Genomic DNA, 25,829 nt, shown 5'->3' with positions numbered 1-25,829 from the left:
TGGGTCCTTATATCGGCATCCCCTGGCGAGGCCGATTGACAGACCACGCGTCTTAGTTAAGCTACGAAATCCAGAATTTGAGTCGCAATTACAGCCAAACTGGTGTCGGGACTTGGTAATCCGGACCCTCCTGTTGGGGAGACGAAGGGCTCCACTAGGGTCATGCAATGTTGATCACTCGATGTGATGAGACGAGCTCGATACACATGTCCTCAGGATCACCACCATCAGTATCAAACGGGGGTTCGGTGACAAGAACAGGTACCTTGTGCATGAAGCTAATCCAAAGTACATTCCCACTGAGTTCGCACATGGCCCTTCTATAGGCTACCGATCACTTCACGTCATACCGCTTCGGGAGAATTAGCGCGATGCCCGCTGCAGCCGAATTACGGAAGTGCGCTGAGCGGGTGGCTTGCAGACCTGCCAAGGCCGAAGGTTGGTTCGGAGTTGGTGACTTCTTACTTCAGCAAGCGGTTCTGGACACGCGCTGCTTGGTAAGAGGCCCGGCGATGGACATCATCATCTCCACCGACTTGGTTTCAAAAAGGTTAGGGCTGGTGGCCCGATTGGTGCGGCTGCTTGGTAATCCCCAGAATCTGGATCGTTCCGCCGGTTCCACTGCCCGACCATCTTCCCAGACACTTTATCTACATGTTGCGAACGAGGTTTCTGAGCTCTGGACTCAGCCAGTTATTAATCTGTCTGTATCCCGCGTCGTGAACTTGGTGCGTCATCGATGGGAGAATAATTGCTGATGCAAGATGAAGGGCTGCTCAGGTCACCATCCGCTCACGTGATCGGTCTGGAGCAGCAGATGAATAATGAATGGATGAATCATTAACTAATGGATCTACTAATGAATATACTAATGAATGCTAGTAATTAATGAAGGAACCCAAGTTGTGCAGCAATACAGACGGCTAGAGGCATCTCCTCGCACGGGCCTTCACCACGGCACCAATCTCCCTCGGTTGATTGCAGAGCAGACTCACTTGCTCAATGCTGGCTGGCTCTCTCCCCGCACTTGCCACTCGTTAGTCACTGGCACTGCTGCATCTCTGGCACCACCCAGACCGGCTGCCCATTCTCCAATCGGTCTGGCTGCGATCCCTTGACTCAGCACCCGATGACCAAGCAGCTCCCCGGATTTGCAGATCCTGCGGGGGTGAGTAATCCGGCGAATTTGTGCTGCCGCCGTTTGGGTGCGACGAGGAGCGTGTGACCGGGCCATTTCGGGCCAGCCAAAGAGGGGGTGATGAGGGGAAAGTTGCAGAGAGGAGAAAAGCCTATATAAGGTTGCATCCCAGGGATGGGCAGGTATCGAGCGGGAAAGTCTATCGTGGTATAATCATCATCATCGTGGTTTGAGTATCTCTCATCTATCAGGCATCTGCCATAGATCTCATTTACATCTCCGCATATCCACATCACATCCACATCCACATCCAACCATGGCCGAGGCTAAGTGTCCTTTTAGCCAAAGCAGGTCGAATGCCAACGTGGCTGGGGGCGGCACTCGTAACACCGACTGGTGGCCGGATCAGTTGAACCTGAGCATCCTGCGCCAGCACGCTCCGGCATCCAACCCCTTCGAGCGCGACTTTGACTACACCGCTGCGTTCAACAGCCTCGACTACTATGCCCTCAAAAAAGACCTTCATGCGTTGATGACCGACTCGCAGGACTGGTGGCCGGCAGATTTCGGTCACTATGGCGGCTTGTTCATCCGCATGGCCTGGCACAGTGCCGGTACCTACCGGGTCTTCGATGGCCGTGGCGGTGGTGGTCAGGGTCAACAACGGTTTGCTCCTCTCAACAGCTGGCCGGATAATGCCAGTCTGGACAAGGCTCGTCGCTTGCTGTGGCCCATCAAGCAGAAGTACGGCGCCAAGATTTCCTGGGCGGACCTGATGCTGCTGGCCGGGAACGTGGCCCTGGAGTCGATGGGCTTCAAGACATTTGGATTCTCTGGTGGTCGGGCAGACACATGGGAGGCCGACGAGTCGGTCTACTGGGGTGGAGAGTCGACCTGGATGGGTAACGACGTGCGTTACTCCGATGGCTTCCCAGGCGTCACCAAGCATGGTGCCCTCTCTGGGGATGAACCACCCCATCGCAACATCCACACGCGTGACTTGGAGAAGCCACTCGCTGCGTCGCACATGGGCTTGATCTACGTGAACCCTGAGGGTCCCGATGGCAACCCCGACCCGGTCGCTGCAGCCCGCGATATCCGCACCACCTTCGGTCGCATGGGAATGAACGACGAGGAGACGGTCGCGCTGATCGCTGGTGGCCACAGTTTCGGCAAGACCCATGGTGCTGCACCATCGGATAATGTCGACGTCGAACCCGCTGCTGCTGGTCTGGAGAATCAAGGGTTGGGCTGGTCCAACCGGTACGAGTCCGGCAAAGGACCACACGCCATCACCAGCGGTATCGAAGTGACCTGGACCAAGACTCCCACCAAGTGGAGCCATGCATTCCTCGAATACTTGTTCCGCTTCGACTGGGAACTCACCAAGAGTCCTGGCGGCGCGCACCAGTGGCAGGCCAAGAACACCGAGGCCATCATCCCCGACGCTTACGACCCGTCCAAGAAGCACCTGCCTAAGATGCTGACCACCGATCTGTCGCTCCGCTTCGATCCCACGTACGAGAAGATCGCTCGGCGCTTCCTGGAGCACCCCGACCAGTTCGCCGATGCGTTCTCTCGCGCGTGGTTCAAGCTGCTCCACCGCGACATGGGCCCCCGAACCCGCTACATCGGGCCCGAGGCACCCACTGAGGACCTCATCTGGCAGGACCCCATCCCAGCAGTCAACCACACTCTGGTGGATGCCAACGACATCGCCGCTCTCAAGCGCACCATCCTCGACTCTGGAGTGGACAAGTCCAAGTTCGTGTCCACTGCCTGGGCCTCCGCGTCCACCTTCCGGGGCACCGACAAGCGCGGCGGTGCCAACGGTGCCCGCATTCGCCTGACTCCCCAGCGCCAGTGGGAGGTCAACAACCAGCCCTGGCTGGAGGAGACCCTGTCTGCCCTCGAAAAGATCCAGAAGGAGTTCAACGACCGGGTGGCATCCACCGGAAAGAAGATCTCCCTGGCCGATCTCATCGTCCTGGCGGGTTGCGCCGCCGTCGAAAAGGCCGCCCACGAGGCCGGTCAGTCCATCACTGTGCCATTCACGCCCGGACGAATGGACGCCAGTCAAGAACAGACCGAAGTGGAATCTTTCTCGCACCTTGAACCGGTGGCCGATGGATTCCGCAACTACGGAAAGTCCTCGTCCCGGGTGCGTGCCGAACACTACCTCGTGGACAAGGCCCACCTGTTGACGCTGACTGCGCCCGAGATGACCGTCTTGGTGGGTGGTCTGCGCGTCCTGAACACCAACTACGATGGCTCCAAGCATGGTGTGTTCACCTCGTCTCCGGGTCGCTTGACGAATGACTTCTTCACCAACGTCCTCGACATGAACACGGCCTGGAAGGCCAAGGATGGTGGTCGCGATCTGTACGAGGGTACGGATCGGAAGACGGGTCAGCCCAAGTGGACGGCCACTCGGGCGGACCTGGTGTTTGGATCGCATGCCGAGCTGCGCGCCCTGGCGGAGGTTTATGGAAGCTCGGATGGACAGGAAAAGTTTGTCAAGGACTTTGTTTCGGCTTGGGATAAGGTCATGAATCTCGACCGGTTTGACCTGAAGAGCTCGGGTAATGTTGCGCGTTCCAAGCTGTGATAGTGCTGCATTTGTTCAAATTGATAGCTAGGAAGTAATGAAATAGTTAATGAATGGATTGATTAATCTTGCTACTGTTGTTACCACCTTGATAGTCTTCTCTGGTCGAGTATAGATCCGAAGTAACGGAGTGACTTGTCCTGTGCATGTTGCACATACGGAGGATACTTTGTCACCGGCGGGTTTCCAACCGGGCAGTCACAAGCCATCCCGGGTATATAGTCCATCTGCCGGGTGATATTAGAGACATACTCTGACTTCCTGTCCTAACAGACAATCCTAACTTTAGCAAAAATGATTCTTCAAATCCTTCCCCTCTGGCTCGTCCTCGCGACAGCCTCCCCCATCACCAAAGTAGACGTCGCCATCATCGGCGCAGGCCTATCCGGTCTCTCTGCAGCCAAAGACATCGCCGCGGCCGGTCTCAGCTTCGCCATATTAGAAGCGCGCGATCGTGTCGGAGGCCGCATTCTAAACGTCGAACTCCCAGGGAATATCATCGAGGAAGTCGGTGCCGAGTTCGTCGGTCCAACACAGGACCGAGTCCTAGCGCTTGCTGCTGAGCTCGGATTGACTACTTACCCAACCTATAACACCGGAAACTGCACCGTACTCAGAAATGGCACAGTAACCAATTATCCATGTGACTTGGGCAATGGCGGTCTGCCTCCCCTGAGCATTGATGCTCTAATCGAGGCAATGACTCTGCAGCAGCGACTCAATGCTCTTGCTGCTGAGATCGATGTACAGGCGCCATGGGACCATCCCAATGCTTCAATGTGGGATAGCATGACTCTAGAGACCTACTTCGCTTCGCAGCTGACGTTCGCTGATGCGAAGTTCCTCCTCAATACGGCTGTTACTGGGATCTTGTCTACCGAGACGAATGAGCCGTCGCTGCTTTATATGCTCACTTATATTGCTGCCAGTGGGAATGAGACTACATTGGGGACGCTGGATCGGCTGATTGGTGTTGTTGGAGGTGCACAGGAGAGTCGTATCGTTGGTGGAACACAGTTGATAGCGTTGAGGTTGGCAGAGAGATTGGGGGTGGAGAATATATACCTCAGCAACCCTGTTCACAGGATTCAACAGAGCAATGGAGGGTACATGATCATCTCGAATGAGACTCAAATCATGGCAAAGCGTGTCATCGTCGCAATGTCCCCTCCCATGGCCGCACGCATCTCATACGATCCACCCCTCCCTCCTGGAAGAGACCAACTCACCCAGCGCATGGGCATGGGATCCATCGGCAAGGCTATCGCCATTTATCCTACCCCGTGGTGGCGTGAACTGGGGTTGAATGCGCAAGCACTAGCTGATACTGGTAGTATCCGGATCACCTACGACAATACCCCGGTTGATGCATCCTTTGGAGCCATCATGGGGTTCATTGTCGGAGACGAAATGAGACGGGTAGACAAGATGAACCAGACAGAGATGGAAGCGGCAGTCACTGACAGCTTCGTTAGTATGTTTGGTCCACAGGCTGCTCACCCCGACCGCGTGATTGTTCAACGCTGGGACTGGGAGGAATACTCCCGTGGTGGACCGGTTGCGTATGCCCCTCCGAGTGTGCTCACTGATTATGGTGCGTACCTGAGGGAGTCGGTGGGTGGGATTTACTTTGCTGGCACGGAGGCGTCGTTCTACTGGATGGGGTATATGGATGGAGCTGTTCGGTCCGGGGAAGGCGTGGCGGCGGAGGTGTTGAGATCGTTGCGTTGACTGGTTGTATTACTTTATTTGTCAAGAGTATCAGAACATCATCAAGTATAGGAAGATAGTCGCTTATATAGTCTTACTTACGATGAACAGTGGTTGTCCAGCTCTGATGACTTTATAAGTAGTTTCATGATACAGTCAGATGGTGGTTCTTCCGGCGATATTATAGGCTTTGTCTTAAGCTATATTATAGTCAGTGTCCAATATCTAGTGGCCAACCTCGGGATAATAGTAATGAGGCAGCGAAAAGGCAGAAGTATGAAAAACTATCAACCAGCTGGAAGAGTAGTATATATTTACTACCACGATCCCGTCTGGATTACAAAGTGATCACTGTGCCCAGATATTCCCAAACTCATCCAACAATACTAGTCTATCTAATAGAGATAAATTCTACTCTACATCCCAGCACTTGGTTTAATTTAACGAAACTATCAAGTTTAGCATAATTGCATAGGGAGTATATACCTTTCCGAAACTATCGCTCTCATCCTCTAGCGTCAACATACGGCTGGGGTTGTGGAGACGGGGTGCAAAGCTGGTCTAGATTATGCTTGGGGGGTAGGGTATTGACTCATGCGTGTTCCATATCAAATGGAGGCCATTACTAGTATTGGAATTGGAGCAGATATGCAATAATGAAGTATTTTATGTATTACATCTCGATGGTCTTCTGTTTTCTGAGGGACGAAAGTTTCTTTTGTATATATTCAAAGCATTATTTCCTCTATTGCTCTTCTATGAATCCGAGATACTAATAACAAATGCTTGTCTGCTTCCATGCAAGTCGAGTACTATACCTTTCAAATCTTGGAGATAATCCAGGAGAAAAGCAAAGGCATGTCTTAATACTTTGTACTACGATGCCTCCGTACTACTAACAGTGTGACCGATTCAGTGCAATCAATGTCATCCAAACTATGAACCCTATCTAGTATGATCATATATCGTTACCATGCGAGCTAGCCGTAACCGCGGCCCCTAACAGTATATTTGGGAAACCACTCCGTACAATTGCAGGAACCCGAAAATTCACCCCTATGCTGACTGGACCTCGCAAGGCTCTGCTTCATTCTCATTGCTCGGGCTATCTGTTTGATGGGGGCGCCAGCTGGCCATGTTGACAGCCCCAGCGGCTCCATGTCAAATCATAGCAGAAGAATGCCCGTCAGACCCACCACAAACAAAAGCACAGCCTCCACCATATATCAGCCCGGCAGCTGGGCTGCAAGTTGACCAGTCGTGTCTCTTGAGGGGTTCATTATCTCCCTTTTCCCTCTCCATCCAGACCAATGCGCAGACATGATTCTGCTGATCGACGTATAAAATACTACCCCACCGCCAAGCTACGCGAGTAGAACGCCCTGTCCAAAAACAATGCGCCTGCTGAATGCCAACACCCGCGAGTTGGAGGACTTCATGAGCCATGACATCCCTCCATACGCTATCCTGTCTCATACTTGGGGGAACGATGAGGTCTCTTTTCAAGACATGCAAGCATCAACCGTGACCGAGAAGGAAGGTTATGCCAAAATCCAGCAATCCTGTGAGAGGGCTCTACAGGACGGCCTCAACTATGTGTGGGTCGATACTTGTTGCATTGATAAAACCAGCAGTGCTGAGCTATCGGAAGCCATCAACTCGATGATGACATGGTACGCGCAGTCTGAGATTTGCTACGCCCACTTAGCAGATGTACCCCCAATCACCGATCAAGGACTTGATGAAGCTGCCTTTGCGCGGAGTCGATGGTTCACTCGAGGATGGACTCTCCAGGAGCTTATTGCGCCATCGGAACTGGTATTTCTGGCTCAGGATTGGTCCTTCCTCTTTGAAAGGGAGACTGTTGCTGAGCTTATAAGTGACATCACCGGCATTAGTCACTCCTTCCTAAAAGTGAGGCTATATAGTGACGGTCTTAAATTCGATCTGATGTCAACAAGCATCGCTGAGAGAATGAGCTGGGCATCGAACCGTGAAACGAGTCGAATAGAGGACACAGCATATTCCTTGCTCGGTATATTCCAAGTCAACATGCCCCTCCTATATGGAGAAGGGTCGGATGCCTTTCGGAGGCTACAAGAAGAAATTATCAAATACTCGGATGATCAATCCCTGTTTGCGTGGAGCTTCAGAGTGCCTGAACATGACTTGAGTCATATCAAATCCTGGTCTATATCCCAGTTGCCGCTCCAGGACATAGTGTCCTTCATGAAAGACCCTTCGACCCATTCAGAATTCACCGGAGCAAGGGAAACCTACATTGCAGAGACTGCAAGGATCTTTGCGGAGTCCCCAACAGCGTTTCGAGGTTGTGGCGACATAGTTCCATGCGACGTCAAGAATCCGACTCCTCCTTTCTCAATGACCAATAAGGGCCTAAGGATGGAACTGCCAGTTCTGCAATTGCAAGATGGCTGCTTTGCTCTCCTTCAGTGTCAAACGAAGACAGACCCGACTAGGTTAATAGCCCTGCCGATGCTGAAAATACACGATATATACTGCCGATGCAAGCAAGGCAACTTTGTGGCCGATCATACCGCCTGGTATAGATGGCCGCGGGCTCAGCTGTATCTCTTTCCCGATGAGCAACTCACCCTCGCAATCTTGGACTGGCCACGTTACTCAGTCGTTCTAAGGAGCCTTCCGCCCAATCTCCGGATTTTGAGAATACTTCCTTGGGATCCAAGCCTGCGGCCTGACTCCATGGTCATATTCACCAAGTCACGTCTAGCCTTTGACCCTGGGGTTAGAGACGTTTTTGTACAATTCTTTGATACGGCCGACAGTCGACTATCATTCATATTGGCTGTTCATATAGAGGAGAAGCCCTCCTGGAGTTCCAAAGCCAATTGGGAGGATACTGTCACACCTTATCTATTTCTTCCTCCTTCCGAGAACAGCCCAACAGTGACGGATTTACGGCGCTCGTTACGTCAACAAGGATCAGTTACGGATCCGTCGGTCCCATTCTCCGCCGAAATAACGACACTCACCATGTCTCGAAGCGGCCTTTACATGGTGGACATCATACCCGAACCCCTTGCCAGAAAGGAGAAGCATTTAGAGATACATAACTTGAGATTCTGGACGGGTCTGCTGCATCGAGCCGTGCAGCGTGATACTCTCTTGGAGAGAGTTTATGAAAGTTGGTTTGATTATCTGTGCGACCGAGGCTCTCGGATTCTTCGACTGCTCGCACTCTCGCCATTATTCTTTACCTTCCCCTTTGACTACCTCGCCAAGTCATTTGTTTCAAGGGCCATGCCGCTAGTATCACACATAATCTCCTACAAAGAGTGTTTGACAGCTCCCAGCTATGACGAATGTCTGGAAAATGTTGTCCACAAATTCTGGCAGACAGCCATGGCTTATAAAATCAATGTTACAGCAGTGGTCTCGGCAAGTTATCTCCTACTAAGCAACCCATCTGCCATGCGCAGAATTTGGATCTGGGTTTTGAAGTGTTCAGGTTCGAGGGGCGTGAGGAGTATGCTCTTGCTGTACATGATCTGCAAATGTATACCGTCAAAGACACTTTTGTCTCTTGCTGGTGAAGAGGATGCTTCTGATGAAGTTAAACAGTTTGTCTGTGCTACTATAGATCAGATGAAATTCTTTCTGACTATTATAATGACTGCACGATCACAATATCAACTCCCAGAGGTAACATCAATTCTATACCGAGACTCCTTTTAATGATAACATTATCCCCAGAATCATGATCTCAACTAGAACCAATAATGAGCATATATGTAGGCTTAACCAAATCTATCTGTGCCAGCACTATAGAACAACTTATACCTCAGCCTCCGACACCTTCGACACCTCCCTATACACCTTCAATTCCACCACACTACCCGGCTGCCTATCCAAGAGATCCCTCTCCGTATCATTCGATCCCCGTGCATTCTCCTCACCCATAACCTCCCTTCCATCCCCATCAACAGTATCAGTATCCCCTCTCCTCCTAGTCCCCCTCCCAACCGCACTAACATGAACCCCAACCCCCCCATCCTTCATCCAATTCCAACTCCAACTGCGACTCCTCCCAACACTCCAACCTCCACTACTCCCCCCATTCCCACTACTATTCCTACTACACGCCACACTCCTCACAAAAACATTCACCCCGGGCAAACACGAACACACAACCGCAACATCCACCTCCACCATCGCCAACACCCAACAATACCAGACCTCCCAACTCACATCAAAACTCCCATAAAACATGCGATAAATAAACCACACCCTCACCCCCGCCACCACCGCAGCCAGATACCCCAACCCAAACACCACCCCATTCAACAACACCTTCTGCCGTAGTCTCATCTGCAGTCCCCAGCAAAACACCGCGGGTAATGTCGTGGCGATTATATCCTGCAGGAGACTGATAAACGTCGCGCAGATGAGATGCACGGGTTCGTTGTAACATTTATATTCATGTGTGGTGTTGTATACAGGGTCAACTTCCATCCAGTAGGCGGAAAAAGGCCGACAGGCGACCCAGATGACGATGAAGAATGCCAGAGTGTAGGCTGCGACGCTGGCGATGCTGAGGTAGATTAGGTTCAGAAACCGAGGGGAGATGGTGGTGCGGTGGCCCATGCGCCGGTAGAACAGTAGGACGGAGATCTTGGTGAAGCACGAGGAGAGGATGTAGAACAGTTCTTGGGCGATGGCGAGTTTGCGTGATTGTAGGAGTTGAGGGAGGGTGGTGTCCCATACGTGGTGGTTTTCGCCGTAGAGGTAGGCTCCTATTGATTAATTGGGTGGTTAGTTAGGAGGATGTGGGTGGATTAGGGGGGAAGTACCTAAAGGGAAAGAGATGTTGAGGCCGAGGGCTGGGATCTGGAAGAGGTATGTTAGAGGACTAGGTGGCTTGTGGTAGGGGGTATCTACCAGTGCTAGTGCGATGAAGATATCATCGAGCTTCCCCTGGTGCTGTATCACGCAGCGAGCCCAGAGTCGGAGTATCACTGCGGTGACGGCAATAGATCCGAAGATCACGGGGAGCACAATGGACGCGGGACCATGGGACTCTGGGTTGATGGTGTTGCGCGCAGGCCATGATTCCATGACCGAGAGCGGCGGATGGAGGCCCCCTGGCATGATGAAGTATAACTGACAGGTGATAGTGCAGTCAGACTCTACGGGTAGCAACCAGGGACCGCATCCTTTACATACTTGTAGCCAGCATTATTTAAGCTCTTTGAATGCAATTATAACTCAACAGCCAAACTAGCTAATCCCCAATCCGTTTCCATATATGGCATCAGCAGCAAATGACACGAGCAGAATCGCCGACTCAATATAACCATGACGCCCACGACTCGATGAAACGAATGAGACCTGGAAGCCCAAAAATGGGACAGTCCGCAGTGGGGCGGCAACCCTAAAATGGCCGTCGATCTGGGGCGTTTCATGCTGAAACGCCCGCACGAACACAACCCGGTGGTCCTGGCACCTGTCAACTGGATTAGCCTGTAGCTTGGTGTGAGGGCAGTGGATGTATCAACCATGGCAATTCGGCTTGTGAGTTCAGTCCCGGATTGATTGCACGGGCCGACTCTCCCTTCGATTGCCCAACAGGCACCTCGGGATTCATTCTTATTTTTGCTTCTTATGGGGACTCGTTCGTTACTTCTATTCGTCGAATATGGTCCTGGACGTTGATCAAATCCCAATGTCCAGGTAACTTTAACGCTTTACCGGCTCTGAGTCTTTTGAGCTTTGATCGCACTTAGTTTCGGCCGAAAGGACTTGGCCATGTCTCCACCAGCATGATTGTAACTGCTAGTGTTGACTCAATGTTTGCTTTATCAACTGATTATGATATAGGTCTGACTGTGAATGAGGTCATATCACGGCAGGGAGAAGTTCATATTTTGAGGGGCTTATATTAGCTCCCCACTAGTCCCCTGAGTCCCCTCAGAATGCTATAGGGTTAATTCCCAATTATAGCCTTGACTGAGTCCAGTCCGACCGCGGCAAGGGCGTTAGTTTAAACTGTTAACTGATCAGTAGACATGGGAGTGTCTAGAATTTCGGCGTGTCGTGGTAATATTGCAGGTTGACCAGGCAGTGGAGACAGTGGGACAGTCATAGCCAAGCCCTCTTATACTGAGACATTTCTCAATCAAAAACAAAGCTCCGTCTTGCTGCACCGTTTGTGGTTTCCAGCTGTGAATGACGCGGAATAAAAGGCACGATGACTGCACTAGCCCTGCAGGCGTCGGAAGCATCCCGACCGTGCCATCCGGAACTGCGTGCCATCTGAATGGCATGCATTTATCCTCTGCAGCTCGTTTTCCGCCAATCACAGCTGCGTGGCTGTCAGTAATACCTCTATATTGTGAAGACATTCTTCAGTTCGGATGAAGTATATAGCATGTTGATTCCTTCTAATATTACTCGACTACATGCAGACACAAAGCAAGTTCAACTCTGTCAATGCGATGACTGGCTTCGGAGACTACTCCGTGATGAATCAGTCACGCAGCACCATCTGACCGAATCACCTCATCAATTAATTTATTCGGCTACTCGGTCCTTTCTCCGAAATATGTCCTCGTTCCTGCATCTGCAGAATCAATTCAGCCATAGTGGAGCAGCTCAAGACCGTCTGACCACAATGCCTTGGTCCGTTCCATGTCCGGTATAGCATCTGTCTGTTCACGTCAACTAATGCAGGACCACTGCATGTCACACATGAGACCTTGTTATCCGTGAATTGTGCCTGAAGGACAGTTCTACCGTATGAGCCTGCTAGATATTTAAGCTCTATGTTCTCCCACATCGATCGACATTATCAGTCGCATCAACAGTCACAGTCACCATGCGGCGTACACTCGCAGCCCTGGTAGCGAGCTACCTGATGGACTCTGTCCAGGCTGCCGCTTCTCAGGCGTATACTTGGAAGAATGTTGTCACCGGGGGTATGACTATCTAGAAGATTTTGAATCAACAAGCTAATGTAACCAGGCGGCGGAGGCTTCACGCCCGGCATCGTTTTCAACCCTTCAGCCAAAGGTGTCGCCTATGCTCGCACCGACATTGGCGGCGCCTACCGGTTGAACTCGGACGATACCTGGACCCCGTTGATGGACTGGGCCAACAATTCCAACTGGTACGTAAGCCCCTCTTAGCGGAAGCTCATGCTCACTATCCAGGCACGACTGGGGCATCGATGCGATCGCCACCGATCCCGTGGATACCGACCGAGTGTATGTTGCAGTGGGCATGTACACCAACGACTGGGATCCCAATGATGGCTCGATCCTGCGGTCGACAGATCAGGGTAATACCTGGGAAGAGACCAAGCTTCCCTTCAAAGTTGGAGGAAATATGCCCGGCCGGGGTATTGGCGAAGTAAGTCCCTAGCCACCATCTCTTGCGCATATATTGACCTTACAGCGACTGGCCGTGGATCCGAATGACAACAGCATCTTGTACTTTGGAGCCCGAAGTGGCCATGGCTTGTGGAAGAGCACCGACTACGGCGCGACATGGTCCAATGTGACTGCCTTTAAGTGGACAGGCACTTATTTCCAAGACTCCAGCTCATCCTACACGTCTGATGTGGTGGGAATCGCCTGGGTTACCTTTGATTCGACCTCGGGGTCCAGTGGCTCTCCAACTCCTCGCATCTTTGTCGGTATGTGCGTTCTTAAGTTTGTTGAAAGCACACTAACTGTGATAGGCGTGGTGGACACCGGAGAATCCGTCTTTGTATCTGAAGATGCTGGCGAAACCTGTAAGCTCCCTGACGTTCCCATTAGCTACCCATCTAACCAACTAGGGTCTTGGGTATCTGGAGAGCCCTTGTATGGCTTTCTCCCCCACAAAGGTGTTCTCTCACCATCCGAGCACACCCTCTACATCTCCTACTCCAACGGTGCTGGCCCATACGACGGCACCAATGGCACGGTCCACAAATACAACATCACCAGCGGCGTCTGGACCGACATCAGCCCGACCTCCCTGACAGACACCTACTACGGCTATGGCGGACTGGCCGTCGACCTCCAAGTGCCTGGCACCGTCATGGTCGCAGCTCTCAACTGCTGGTGGCCCGACGAGCTGATCTGGCGTAGTACCGATTCTGGAGCCACCTGGTCACCCATCTGGGCATGGAATGGCTACCCCAACATCGACTACTACTACTCATACGACATCTCCAACGCCCCATGGCTCCAAGACGACACTTCCACCGACGAGTTCCCCGTCCGCGTCGGCTGGATGGTCGAAGCCCTCGCCATCGACCCCTTCGACTCGGACCACTGGCTGTACGGCACCGGCGCGACCATCTACGGCGGCCACGACCTCCAAAACTGGGACAGCACCCACAACGTCACCATCAAATCGCTCGCCGTCGGCATTGAAGAAATGGCCGTCCTCGGCCTCATCACTCCCCCGGGCGGACCTGCCCTCCTCTCTGCGGTCGGCGACGACGGCGGCTTCTACCACACCTCCCTGACCACCGCCCCTTCACAATACTACCACACCCCGACCTACAGCTCCACCAACGGCATCGACTACGCCGGCAACAAGCCCGCCAACATCGTCCGCTCGGGGTCCAGCGACTCCGATCCCACTCTCGCTTTATCTAGCAGCTTCGGCGAATCCTGGTACGCCGACTACGCCGCTTCATCCTCCACCGCCACCGGCCAAGTCGCCCTCTCCGCCGACGCCGACACCATCCTCCTCATGAACAGCGACGGCGCCTATCGCTCCCACAGCCAAGGTACGCTCAGCGCCGTCTCCTCCCTCCCCTCGGGCGCCGTGATCGCCTCCGACAAAGCCAACAACACCTACTTCTACGGCGCCTCCGGCTCCTCCTTCTACCTTTCCTCCGACACTGCCGCGACCTTTACTGTGAGTACCACCCTCGGCAGCAGCACCACCGCCAACGCCATCCGCGCGCACCCGTCTCTCGCCGGCGACGTCTGGGTCAGTACCGACACGGGACTCTTCCATTCCACCAACTTCGGCAAGAGTTTCACACAGATTGGAAGCGGCTGCACGGAGGGATGGAGTTTCGGGTTCGGCAAGCCGTCCGCTGATAGTGACTATCCGGTGCTCTTCGGGTTTTTTACTGTGGATGGTGTCACGGGGCTGTTCAAGACCGAGGATCAAGGAGTCAATTGGCAGATCATCTCCGACGCTGGGCATGGGTTCGGGTCTGCTTCGGCGAATGTGGTTAATGGGGATTTGCAGAACTATGGACGGGTGTTTGTGGGGACGAATGGTAGGGGGATCTTTTATGGTGATCCCAGTGGGAGTCTGCCAAGTGCAACTGCTACTGCGACTGCTTCTACTAGTAGTGTGTCGTCGACTGCTTCGTCGACAGTGAAGAGTTCGACTTCGAAGGTAGGTTCCAGCACGACTGTTTCGAGTACAAAGAGTTCGGCTACAACTATCACTACGAGCAGTAAGTCGACGACGACGACGACATTGATCACGACTACGAAGAGTAGCTCGACTACTTCTGCGACATCTACTGCAACTGGAACGGCCTCGGCGTATGGTCAGTGCGGTGGTAGTGGGTTTACGGGCCCGACGCAGTGTCCGAGTGGGTGGACGTGCACGTATGAGAATGAGTATTATTCGCAGTGTAAGTAGTAGCCTTGTATCTGATGCATGGAGACTAACGGTCACAGGTTTGGAGAGTTAATTGTGGAGAGTTCATCTGTTAATTGACATTGTCGTTGAACCAGTCATGAGTTTCTGTTAATGAGTTTGTGATAACATATCTATCTAGTCCATATGCAACTACTCTTCTGATAGTAGAACAGTTTTCACTCTACATACCAATATAACCCTCTATGCATCTATCTACTCTCTAATCAAACACTCCCTATTCAACTCTTCCCTCTGCACACTCCTAAACCCGCCCAAATGCAACGACAACTGCAACTCACCCAACAAACTCCTCAACACATGTCTCACTCCCTCCTCCCCAGCAATCGCCAACCCATACACATACGGCCTCCCCACCAGCACCATCTTCGCCCCCAACGCCAACGCCTTCACCACATCAGCACCACACCTGACCCCCGAATCAAACAACACCTCAATCTGCTCCCCCACGGCATCCACAATCCCCGGCAACACCGTCAACGAACCCACCCCCCCATCCATCTGCCTCCCGCCATGATTCGAGACCACAATCCCGTGCATGCCATACTCCACGGCCCTCCTCGCATCCCTGACACTCTGCACGCCCTTCAACACAATCGGACCCTCCCAATGCTCCTTGAGAAACCTCAAATCCTCCCAAGAATGCGACCCCCCGGGAAAAACCACCTTCGTCCACTCCCCGGCCGCCAACCCTTCATCCTCCTCAACTTCCTTCCCAAACCTCTCCCGAAACCACTTTCTAAACACCTCATCCGTAAACCCCATCTTCACCCCTACACTATCCCCCCTCAGGAAAGGATTATACCCATTATCCATATCCGTTGGCCTCCAGCCGAGTATATACGTATCCAGCGTGACAACTAACACATCATACCCATTGCGCTTCGCGCGATCTAACAAACTAATCGTGATATCGTTATGTTCGTTCCCCGGCCAATACAGCTGGAACCATCTCTTCCCGTTGGGTCCGTTCGCGGTCGCGACGTCTTCGGTGGAGGTAGCTGTTGCGGTGCTCAATGTATAGGGGATGTCTAGCTTCGCTGCGGCGCGTGCAACGGCTAGTTCGCCGTCGGGGTGGAAGATGGTTTGGACTCCCACGGGGGCGATGGCAATGGGTGAGGAGTATTTCTTTCCGAAGAGGGTGGTTGAGAGGTCTGGGAAGGTGTTGTTGTTGTTCGAGGGAACGAGGCGCGATGGTATCACGGACCACTTCTCGAATGCGGATCGGTTCTTGCGGTCGGTTTCCCCTGTCCCCGCCGAGCCGTGCACGTAGCTGAAGCTGTTGGCCGAGAGGCGCGACCGGGCGAGGTTCTCCCATTCGCTGGGGATGAAGGTGATAGAGGGTTTTTGGTCGCGGAGACCGTGGGTGTAGACTTCGGATTGGTAGGTGGAGGGGGGTGGGGGGGTCATTTTGTTGTTTGTATGTATATTGGTGTGTAATTTGTGTATATTGGCGTATATGAAGGGGTTGTGTGTGAGGGTTAATTTGTAAGAATTGAGGTGGGATAGTAGTTATGGAAGTGTAATTGGGGATATATGTGTGAACGTAGGTATTGATTTCAGGTTTTGGACAGGGCAGACTTGATCTCAGCGATGACGACATAAATGGATCCGTTGGTGGTCGGGTGGGGCGGATCCTCAGGCACCGATCGTGCAGGTTATGCAGTTATGGACTTTTCTAGTATGATTAATACCATGCTCAGCGATGCTATAGAGGGCATTGATCTATTTGTGATGGAATAATCAGTAGGGCTCGGGTGAGCGTTTACTTAGGTCCCGGTGGTTTCGTAAGAAGTATACCCGTCTGCAGTGTTCGTATTGGGAACCACTTGAATTGAACAGCCTATGCACCTGTCTGAGAAATAATGACTGATTTCTGCTTGATCCCCTCGATTAATTTTATTGGGCTCATAAGATAAAAATATGGATGATTTTGTATCTTCATACTTCTGTATCTTCGGGCGTGAGATAGTGGCGTCACAGAGTGTCTGATAGATGTTAGTATTATACCTCAGGGATAAATATTATGCAGTTTGCTTACCAAGTAGTGAGGGAATGATCTTTGCTAGAGTCATTATTACCCTTGCAACTCAAATGTAGTGTCTCCACTGATGTGTTAGAGCATCCTCTCTCACTGTCAAGTTATCCATCACGCATGCCAACGACTGTGCAGTGTGCACATCTGCCAATGCCTTCAGTGGAGCGTCAGCAGCTATCAACACTACATTATCACCCATCAAAGGATCAAATGGTGCCAACAGACCCTTTTGACTCCGACAAATTAACTCCATCAACAGATAGCCAGGCAGCTAAGCAAGTTAGTCCGGATGGTCCGTGGCAGTGGGTCAAGTGGATCATCCGTGACCTGGCTCAAAGTTTTGATGCTCTAGAACGCCACTGTTGATCCACTCGGTTAAGACTTTGTCTAGGCCTTAAGACCAGGTCCCGTTATCGCCATCCCATCCTTCATCCTTCTAGACTTTGGTAAACAAAGCCCTCACCGCCACTCAACTCTATCTTCCTCTCAGCTCAGCTCAAACTAGCTGATATCCACATCGCGCTGCCGTTAGGTGCCTTCCGCCCGAGTCCGTCCACTGCCCCGTCACCACGGTGTAGTAGTAGAGTCTCGACTCTCGAGAGCGTAGTGGAGATTGCCACAGGCAACCAATTGAGCAGTGACTCATTAGCAGTGACTGCCAGTTGTTAATCCTGTGCTTATATTAGTACTCCATATAAAAGCTATTCACAGACCAGACCGATCTATAGAGAAAGAACTTACTATAGATAGCGGGTCCTTGTACGGTCGCTTGGACATGCTTCGGTCAAGTGCGCGCTAGAAGCGACCCTTTCTGCTAGAGCATTCGCTTAGAAGCTAGTAGAACATGTCGATGACGAAGTATCAGGGACACAAGTATATCGGACAATATCAACCGCCCAGTAGCAATAGCTTCCGGCGCAATCATCCGGAAATTGACAGACAGACAGTTCTGCCTAAACGCATACACCATGATGAAGAATGAATGATCACCAAACATGCATGCAATGAATGGACATAAAAGACATGATCATCATCCGTCCGTCAGACATCAGACAAAGGGGGAGTCACTGAGTTTCAGCATCACACTTATGTATAACCCGATCTAGCATATTTGCAGCATGATGAGTACGTCACTACCATCCAATCTCGCTTCACTTGCTATCCTTATTATAAACCTGTCAGCCTGAGAACCAGCCATACAGCTATATGAGTCGCGGTTTAGTGGGGCTGTGGGTGGGCTTGTGATACAGCAGATGGAATTATTGGCAACACGTCCTTGGAAGAGGTAGCCCCTGGCATTGGAATCCGGGTGGTCTGTCGTCATCCCATTCAAGGGGAATCTGAGACATGGGGATGGATGGGATGGGATTTGTTGGTCAAAACAGGCTTATCTAGGCACCGTTATTTTTCTTGGCCCTGGATACCGTTTCATGGGCAAGTCTGCCGAGAATTCCTGGCGATAACAGATGATAGTTAGTTACTATGGATGGAATTCGACACGCTAGCTGATTTCATCAGTAGTTACTAGTTTAATTGAGAGAAATCTCTAGCTTCACTATCACCGCTACTATTGATATACTACGCTGATAGATTTTTTCTTCTGGACCCGCTATATATTCAACGTGGCCAGTCAATGCGAGATTTATACCCACTGTCGAGTGCATGTATACTAGACTTCTTTATCAATAGCTTATAGCAGCAGTGTTAGGTTGTTATCTAGTTAGTAGCGGGGTATGGCTAAAGCTTCATCATACACAGAGTGGATTACCAGACATGTCGTTACTCTTGGCTAAAACGGTTGTTGCTTGTCCTGCATAACTACATGAGGGATCTACCTCTCATTCTGATCTCTCCCCCGTCACCCCCTCTAGGGTAGTGACAGAAAACCACCCTTGCGGGATCCAATGGGTGATCATGGAGATCATGACGAATCCTCTGCATAACTGACCTACCCCTGAGTACGCAATGTGCGGAGATTAACATGGCGGACATCAAAAAGCGGTCGCGTAAAGGGTCCTGCTACCTGGTGGGATTTTAACCGGATGCGGTCAGGGCGGTTAAGGTGTAATCATTCAGGGCCGGTGGATTTGATTTCTCGGCCCGATGGATAGTAGTTTCGGCATTGAAGCTTCTCACTATTTTGTCGATCGACCCAACGGGAACGACGGGTTGGGTCTGGAATTAGGGAAGAAGCAAATAGCAAAAAGTAAGCTAGAAAACAAGCGCACAGTGGAACAGGGACCGGGTTAGCTTCCCGCCGCACGGGTTCCATCCGGATGGTGATCAGTGGCTAGATAGATAGGGGTGTGCACATCCTATGCTCGCTAGGGATTCCAAACACTTTCAACCAGCACGCAATCAGGTTTCGCGGACTGGTTGAGTAATCCATTCCAAAATTTAGAGCTGTTATTTCTTTTTTATCCACTCGCCGATCGATGAACAGCTGGTCACACAAGCTTTCCAAGCAGTAACTATCCATTCAATGTCCCTTCACAAAGCACATGTCACCCGGCGATCAAGGACCACAAGTTATTTGATATCCACTATCACCGTAATCCACTATCGATAGCATCTTCATGATCCACTCTGTGGCGAGCATGTGAACAGTTACTCTCCTCTGCTGGAGTCGTCACCTCGACTGGAAAAGGGAAGAGGAGACGGATGGGAGGAGGGGGGTTATTCAGCAGGGAGGCGAATGAGAAATCACAGACGGTGATCCACCAGAGACAATGTGGTCGCACTCTGCACTGCAGGGTGCGACTCCGTAAGAGAAGCCCGATAAGCCAGTAGCAGCAACTATTAATAAAACTAGCGATAATGCCGATAAACGCAATGGCAGGGTCAACTGAACTATGCTGGACGCGCAATCGATGAAGACATGCTGCAACACCAGAAATTAGGGCACGGAGCCCGACCGAAAAAGCAGTTGCTGGACAGCAGAGAAAGTCTATCGATGCCACACACCATCACACTAAACCCACTTTTTCCTTCAGATTCTTTACAGACTTTTTTTCTTTTTTGTTTTCCTTGCGCCCCCCGCTAATCTAACTATTTAAAAAATGACCCGGCTGTCCCTGTCTCGTCGTTCCTCAATTCAGAATCAGAATCTCTATCAAAAATGGCCATCCTAGACTTTTTGCGAGGCCGGCAGCAGGAGCAACAACCGTCGCAGCAGTTGGACGGCGATGTTCCCTCCAAATTTCCTCATTTTACCATCTTTTCTCGTCCGGGCTCTTCGCTCGGTGATGAGAGTAGCACTCCGTCGTCCGGTGTTGCCACTCCTATTGAAGAGAAAGAGCTCACGAAGCTGGGGCCATGTCCTGAAATTGGTCGTCTGGCCTCGTGGAAAGGCGCCCTCATCCTGCTGGTCACCTCGGGCTCCCAATTCCTCGATAATGTCTTCATGACCAGTGCCAATGTCGCGTTGTCGTCCATCCAAGAGGACTTTGACGTGTCTGACACCAATCTCCAATGGATGATCTCCGCATATACCCTTACCTTTGGGGGGTTCCTGCTCCTTGCGGGTGTTCTGTCCGACCGGTACGTATACCTCTTGAGACAGTCTTTCTTAGTCCTTCAGTCCTTCACTCCTTCACATACTAATTATCTATCAGGTATGGTCGCAAGTTGATCCTCTGTCTGGGCCTAAGTTGGCTCTCCCTCTGGACTCTGGCCATTGGCTTCGGCCAATCCTTCATCCAACTCACCGTCTTCCGCGGGCTACAAGGCATGGGCGCTGCGCTCACCGTGCCCTCCGCGATCGGAATCATCAGCTCCTACTTCAGCGGGCTGGATCGGACGCGCGCACTGTCCATCTACGCCTCCTCCGGAACAGTGGGGTTCTGCGTGGGTCTGATTTTCGGTGGCTTCCTTACCTCCTCTCTGGGATGGCGATACATCTTCTACTTCATCGTCATCATCACGGGATCACTCGGCATCCTGGGTGCAATTGTCCTGCCCAAGGATAGCCTTGCCGGCAAGGAAAAGCCCAAGATGGACTATGTCGGCGCCATGCTCTCCACGGCGGGTCTCATCCTCCTGCAATTCGTGCTGTCCAGTGGTGGCGTCTATGGCTGGGGCACGCCCTTTATCATTGTCTTGCTAGTGCTGGCCGTCGCCCTGCTGGTGGCGTTCACCCTTTGGGAGAATTTCCTCTCCTACCCACTGATGCCGCTGGGCTTGTGGAAGCTCCCTAACTTTGCTGGTCTGTGGATCGCAGGATTCAGTGAGTCCCCCAATCCACTCCCCTGATACCATCATCATACAGACACTAATAATTTCCAGCCTGCTACGGCAGCTACCAAAACGTCATCTACTACATCGTCCTGATGGCCCAAGAAGTCGACAAGCTGTCTGCCGGGGACACCGCACTCCGCTTCCTCCCCATGGGCGTGATCGGGTTCATCGCCTCCATGGGCACCGGCAAGGCCCTGGAGTACGTGAATGGAAAATACACCCTGCTGGCAGGGTTGATCTTGACTGTTATTGCACCCATCCCGAGCGCTCTCACATCCAGTCCGGAAACCAGTTTGTACGTGTCCACCATCCCCTTGCTCCTGAATGAATGAATGAATGAATACTAATGATAATCCAGCTGGGTCAACGTCCTCCCCACCTCCCTAATCAGCATCACCGCCGTCTCTCTGATCTTCGTCACCACCAGCACTGCCATTCTGACTACCGTCCCGGTGCAAGTGAAGAGTCTCTGTGGTGGCATGCTCAACACAGCTTTCCAAATCGGCTCCGGCGTGGCCCTAGCCATCTCCGCGGCTGTCGCGGAAGAAGTCGACATCAAAAAGGGCCATGATCTGGCGCATCAATACCGTACGGGACTGTGGTGTTCCGCTGGTCTAGCGGGTCTAGGCTTGGTGATTGCCATGTTTGGGGTCAAGAGGAGAGGGATTGGGCCGGGGGATAGGGATGATACGGTTTGCGCGATATAAATAGATCTTTCTTTTTTTTTTCTTTTCTTGCTTCTTTTGATGATGATTCACTTTGATGATTCCCTTCTTACTTGATTCTGGTTTGAGACCTTTTTGATTGTTGTGTTTGGTGTTGGTGAGGGTACTTCTTCTTTTCTTCTTTTCTTCTTCGATCGGATGGATACATGGGTTATATGGAATGGAAAAGTGGGTATCATTGGTGTTGTGCTAGATGATATGACATGTTATGACTGCTATGATATAGATAGATAGATGGTGGGCGAATATACATACATATATTGGTTTATTATTCTTGTGATATCCGTGGCAAATTTGAATCTCTCCTAATTCTATCGATGGAATAGGAAGGTACTCAACTGGGGTTGTAGCTCAGTGGTAGAGCGCTCGCTTTGCATGCGAGAGGTCAAGGGTTCGATCCCCTTCAGCTCCATTTTTTTAATCCCCTCCACCCTGTAGACGGTATCCGTGTACTGCCACACTAGAGAATCTCTTTTTTTCTCTAATAAGAAAAATTCAATGTGACATTTCCATTACCATTAAATAAATAATGAATATAAAATATCCACTACTAACGGAGTAAACTTCCACCAGAACAAACCCATGGTTCTAGATCACTTCGCTTATAGTTAGTCTATTCTACTAAATTGCAGAAAACTTTAATCTGGCGGGTCCGGCAGACGGGAGGGGAACCACTACCCAATAACCAGTGATAGTCCTTTTCAGGGACTCGTGGATCATGTTGGACCGTGAATGAGTGGTTTGGATACTTGGTTTGTTTATTAGTTTTCTGTTAAGGGGGATTAGATTGGAGTGGCGAATTCTTTTGTTTTTCAGGTGAGTGAGTGGCGTGAATCAATCACTGTTGCACGGGTTTTCAAAATATATTTCTGCTGCTACTACTCGATTTCCACTCACTAGTCACTACAATTACTGGTGGTACCTAGTAATCACCGCAATATGATGCACTCAACACTCAAACTTTATACCCAAAGCTGACATGATAATGCTACCAAAAATGCCATCAGATAGAATCTCATGCAGTCCCCCACAACTTCACCTCCCCCATCATCCCGACAAACCCCTCCCCGATCCTCTGCACCGGTGCCTCAATCGCAATCGGCGCCCACACCAACTCCTCCCCATTCACTCCTAACCTCGCCAGAAACTCCATTTTCTCGCTGTTGCCATCAACAGATAGAAACGTCCTATTCCCCTTCCCGATCAAACTCACATCCGTCCATTGTCCAACTGGGAGACTGTAGTTCAATGTATATGGATTCCCACCGCTCACTAGGGTGATATTGCTGATTGAGCCATTACCATTGAGCAGAGTGGAATCTCTCCCTGAGAACAGGACTGATGGGTGAGTTGTGAATGGGTATACAGAGAAAGACAAGGTATAGTCTCTTCCCTTGCTTTGGAGGGGTGTAGTGAGGGTGCATGTTCCGGTGAATGTGATGGTCGAGTTAGATGTATGGATGGGACAGGTATGGTTGATTATAGCATGGTAGTTGTTTCCTGATAAATCTGGAACTGTGGATCCGGTGGTATTGAAGTTGTAGTGCAGGATCAGATCTGTTTTGCTTGGTATGTGCCGATCCAGGTTCTGGTCTGGGATCACGGCGTGAAGACTATCGAACACATCATCGTACTCCTCTTCTAGGATATCACCCCCCCATTGCTTATCGGCTAGTGCCGGAAGGACATCACGCCAGGAGTAATACGCCTCAAGGTAGGTGGTTGCATTAGGTCCGTAGTCGTTCCAGAGGGCGGCGATGTGGCCGAGCACGAAGGGGTTCTCTCGTGGTGGGTTATCGGTTGCGTTGGTGGTCGAGAAGATATTCGGGGCGTAGGGCCCGTTGGTTGCGGGATCGCCGTGGAAGACGCGCGTTTTGTTGAGATACTGCGGGTAGCTGCCGGACCATTTCCCGACGATGTAGAAGGCGTCGTCGGAGTTGAGCACGGAGTAGTTGTGTTTGATGTAGTCGAAGTAAGGGTTGTCTTCGAAGTATTCCCAGTGTTGGATGGTGACGGCTTTGGAGACGTTGGCGCCCTGTGATGGGGTGAAGGTGCCCCAGATGCGGGTGTCTTTGTCGGATTGCTCGGCGATGTAGGCGTGCATGTCGTTGACGAAGTCGGTGTAGTCGGATACGTAGGAGGAGGAGTACTCGTCTGCGCCGAGGTGGACGGTCTTGCTGTGGAACCAGGGGAGGAACGTCTTCCAGATGGATTTCATCGTCGGGATGGTGTCGGGGTGGCTGATGTTGAGCATGCTGAGGTCGGTTAGACCGAGTTCTGGTCGCCATTGCACGATGGCCAGGGCGTGGCCAGGGGCTTCGATCTCCGGGATGATGGTGACGCCGCGACGGGCGCATTGGCGCTGGATGTGGTTGAATTGGCTGCGCGTGTAGGATTCGTTGGCGCGCTTGTTGAGCCCGGATACGGCTGGGTCGTCGGACCAGGGTCGGAATGCGGCGTAGAGATCCATGGATTCTTCAGTAGAGTAGAGGTCGACGTTGTTGTAGAGGTTGTCGCTGAGGTGGAGGTGGAAGACGTTCTGCTTGAAGAAGGACAGGTACGCGCACATTTCGATCAAGAAATCGGGTGGGTAGTAGTGACGTCCGGCGTCGAGCTAATCGGTTAGCTAGGTTGACAAGTTCTATAATGAAGGCTTACCATGACGCCGCGGGTTCCCCAGCCTGGAGCATCGACTGCAGAGCCCTGAGGGAGGTTGTGTTTGCTGACCACAGCAGCCTGAAGTAGCGAGCGCGTTCCCCACCAGACGCCCAGGGGACTCGCTCCAGAGATGGTGATTCCATGATCGTCGATGTGTAAGGCATATGCCTCCGCTGTAAAGCGTCCTGCAACATCGTGGAAACCCGTGTTGTTGGAGAGGGTCAGGAAGATAGTATGGTCGCTGGGGTTGCTACTGGTGACGAGTGGGAGATCGATGCCAAGAGAGGATTGAAGGTCCTCCTGGAATGTCGCAGCAAACTCTCTCAAGGTCGGGGGTATCAATGTTTGGCCTTGAGTGTCCACAGTGCTAGCATGACGCGTATCTACGACAATCTTGGTGACCTGGGACAGTGCATAGGTGCCATTCTCAGTAATGAGTGGAATAGTCGGGACCGTCACCAGACGGGCAAACCCTATAATTGTAAGCGACTACATTAGAAGAATCCAAGGTGCATACCGCAGATGGTGAAGTCAATTAGACCGAGTGTGTAAAGTGCCTTCCACCGCATGGTGATAGTTGAATTAGACCAAGAGTGAAGACGTGCGTCCGCTACAATGATTATATAGCCTGGTAGACCGTTACACTGCATGTAACCTGCAAATCATGGGGAGGCTGCAGATAGCAAGGTTGCAGCTCGGCTAGCAGGGTATATCGACCGTTTCATGCAACTTGGAAGTGACCCGGAAGAGTCCTTGATTGGTTGTGATTGTGAAGTTGAAGGCTAACTCAGAACCCCGCACGGAGTTGATATGCGCTTCACGGTGACAACCAGTGAGGGTTCAGGATATTATCGGATTGCCCCGAAATTGATGCAGATCATGCACTAGAGCATGCTAGTAGTGTCACCTTCCCCTCTTCATGTAACAGCTGTGCAGAGATATGTTTCTTCAGTGGGAGAATGTAACATAGGCCAAGCACTGTATCTTTGGATGGAAGCTAAAGCAGCACCGGATATGATGTATTCACTGATGAATACGTCAATTTATAGTTCGAGA

General features: G+C 51.5%; 8 protein-coding genes and 1 non-coding gene across 9 annotated transcripts; 6 read left to right on the top strand and 3 right to left on the bottom strand.

Annotated features, from left to right (window-relative positions):
* Positions 1-1,454: 1,454 nt before the first annotated feature.
* ASPBRDRAFT_118547 (catalase/peroxidase) lies at positions 1,455-3,746 on the top strand (the record flags this gene model as incomplete). Its single annotated transcript, XM_067617181.1, has 1 exon — positions 1,455-3,746. One exon carries the CDS (start codon positions 1,455-1,457, stop codon positions 3,744-3,746), a length of 2,292 nt encoding a protein of 763 aa, XP_067482491.1.
* Positions 3,747-3,999: 253 nt separating this feature from the next.
* ASPBRDRAFT_173049 (flavin monoamine oxidase family protein) lies at positions 4,000-5,477 on the top strand (the record flags this gene model as incomplete). The annotated part of the gene is made up of 1 exon (XM_067619738.1): positions 4,000-5,477. The coding sequence occupies exon 1, from the start codon at positions 4,041-4,043 to the stop codon at positions 5,475-5,477; it is 1,437 nt and encodes a 478-aa protein (XP_067482490.1). The 5' UTR covers positions 4,000-4,040.
* Positions 5,478-6,851: 1,374 nt separating this feature from the next.
* ASPBRDRAFT_193893 (uncharacterized protein) lies at positions 6,852-9,031 on the top strand (the record flags this gene model as incomplete). Its single annotated transcript, XM_067620684.1, has 2 exons — positions 6,852-8,858; positions 8,918-9,031. The coding sequence occupies 2 exons, from the start codon at positions 6,852-6,854 to the stop codon at positions 9,029-9,031; spliced, it is 2,121 nt and encodes a 706-aa protein (XP_067482489.1).
* A 241-nt stretch (positions 9,032-9,272) lies between these two features.
* Positions 9,273-10,586, bottom strand: ASPBRDRAFT_53176 (uncharacterized protein; the record flags this gene model as incomplete). The annotated part of the gene is made up of 3 exons (XM_067627018.1): positions 9,273-10,231; positions 10,289-10,325; positions 10,377-10,586. The coding sequence occupies 3 exons, from the start codon at positions 10,584-10,586 to the stop codon at positions 9,273-9,275; spliced, it is 1,206 nt and encodes a 401-aa protein (XP_067482488.1).
* A 1,726-nt stretch (positions 10,587-12,312) lies between these two features.
* ASPBRDRAFT_120630 (putative endoglucanase) lies at positions 12,313-15,098 on the top strand (the record flags this gene model as incomplete). The annotated part of the gene is made up of 6 exons (XM_067617366.1): positions 12,313-12,412; positions 12,459-12,603; positions 12,647-12,845; positions 12,891-13,131; positions 13,177-13,230; positions 13,276-15,098. 6 exons carry the CDS (start codon positions 12,313-12,315, stop codon positions 15,096-15,098), a joined length of 2,562 nt encoding a protein of 853 aa, XP_067482487.1.
* Positions 14,907-16,824, bottom strand: ASPBRDRAFT_40519 (lactate 2-monooxygenase). The gene is made up of 2 exons (XM_067624371.1): positions 15,137-16,824; positions 14,907-15,090 (listed from the first exon to the last, which is right to left on the bottom strand). The coding sequence occupies exon 1, from the start codon at positions 16,524-16,526 to the stop codon at positions 15,312-15,314; it is 1,215 nt and encodes a 404-aa protein (XP_067482486.1). The 5' UTR covers positions 16,527-16,824; the 3' UTR covers positions 14,907-15,090; positions 15,137-15,311.
* Positions 16,825-20,272: 3,448 nt separating this feature from the next.
* ASPBRDRAFT_118941 (uncharacterized protein) lies at positions 20,273-22,097 on the top strand (the record flags this gene model as incomplete). Its single annotated transcript, XM_067617207.1, has 4 exons — positions 20,273-20,694; positions 20,769-21,379; positions 21,439-21,685; positions 21,749-22,097. 4 exons carry the CDS (start codon positions 20,273-20,275, stop codon positions 22,095-22,097), a joined length of 1,629 nt encoding a protein of 542 aa, XP_067482485.1.
* A 358-nt stretch (positions 22,098-22,455) lies between these two features.
* ASPBRDRAFT_t84 lies at positions 22,456-22,527 on the top strand. The gene has a single exon. It is a non-coding gene; the product is annotated as a tRNA-Ala (tRNA).
* Positions 22,528-22,943: 416 nt separating this feature from the next.
* Positions 22,944-25,342, bottom strand: ASPBRDRAFT_205239 (uncharacterized protein; the record flags this gene model as incomplete). The annotated part of the gene is made up of 3 exons (XM_067621732.1): positions 22,944-24,729; positions 24,774-25,246; positions 25,291-25,342. 3 exons carry the CDS (start codon positions 25,340-25,342, stop codon positions 23,131-23,133), a joined length of 2,124 nt encoding a protein of 707 aa, XP_067482484.1. The 3' UTR covers positions 22,944-23,130.
* Between the last annotated feature and the right edge of the window lie 487 nt (positions 25,343-25,829).

Source organism: Aspergillus brasiliensis, assembly GCF_001889945.1.
Source record: "Aspergillus brasiliensis CBS 101740 unplaced genomic scaffold ASPBRscaffold_3, whole genome shotgun sequence".
NCBI classification, from domain to species: Eukaryota; Fungi; Ascomycota; class Eurotiomycetes; order Eurotiales; family Aspergillaceae; genus Aspergillus; species Aspergillus brasiliensis.
Note: the sequence above shows the minus strand (reverse complement) of the source record. Positions and strands in the feature narration are given on the sequence as shown.

Coding starts and splice junctions, on each gene's coding strand:
- ASPBRDRAFT_40519 (XM_067624371.1), bottom strand. CDS start 16,526: ATGACCCCCCCACCCCCCTCCACCTACCAATCCGAAGTCTACACCCAC.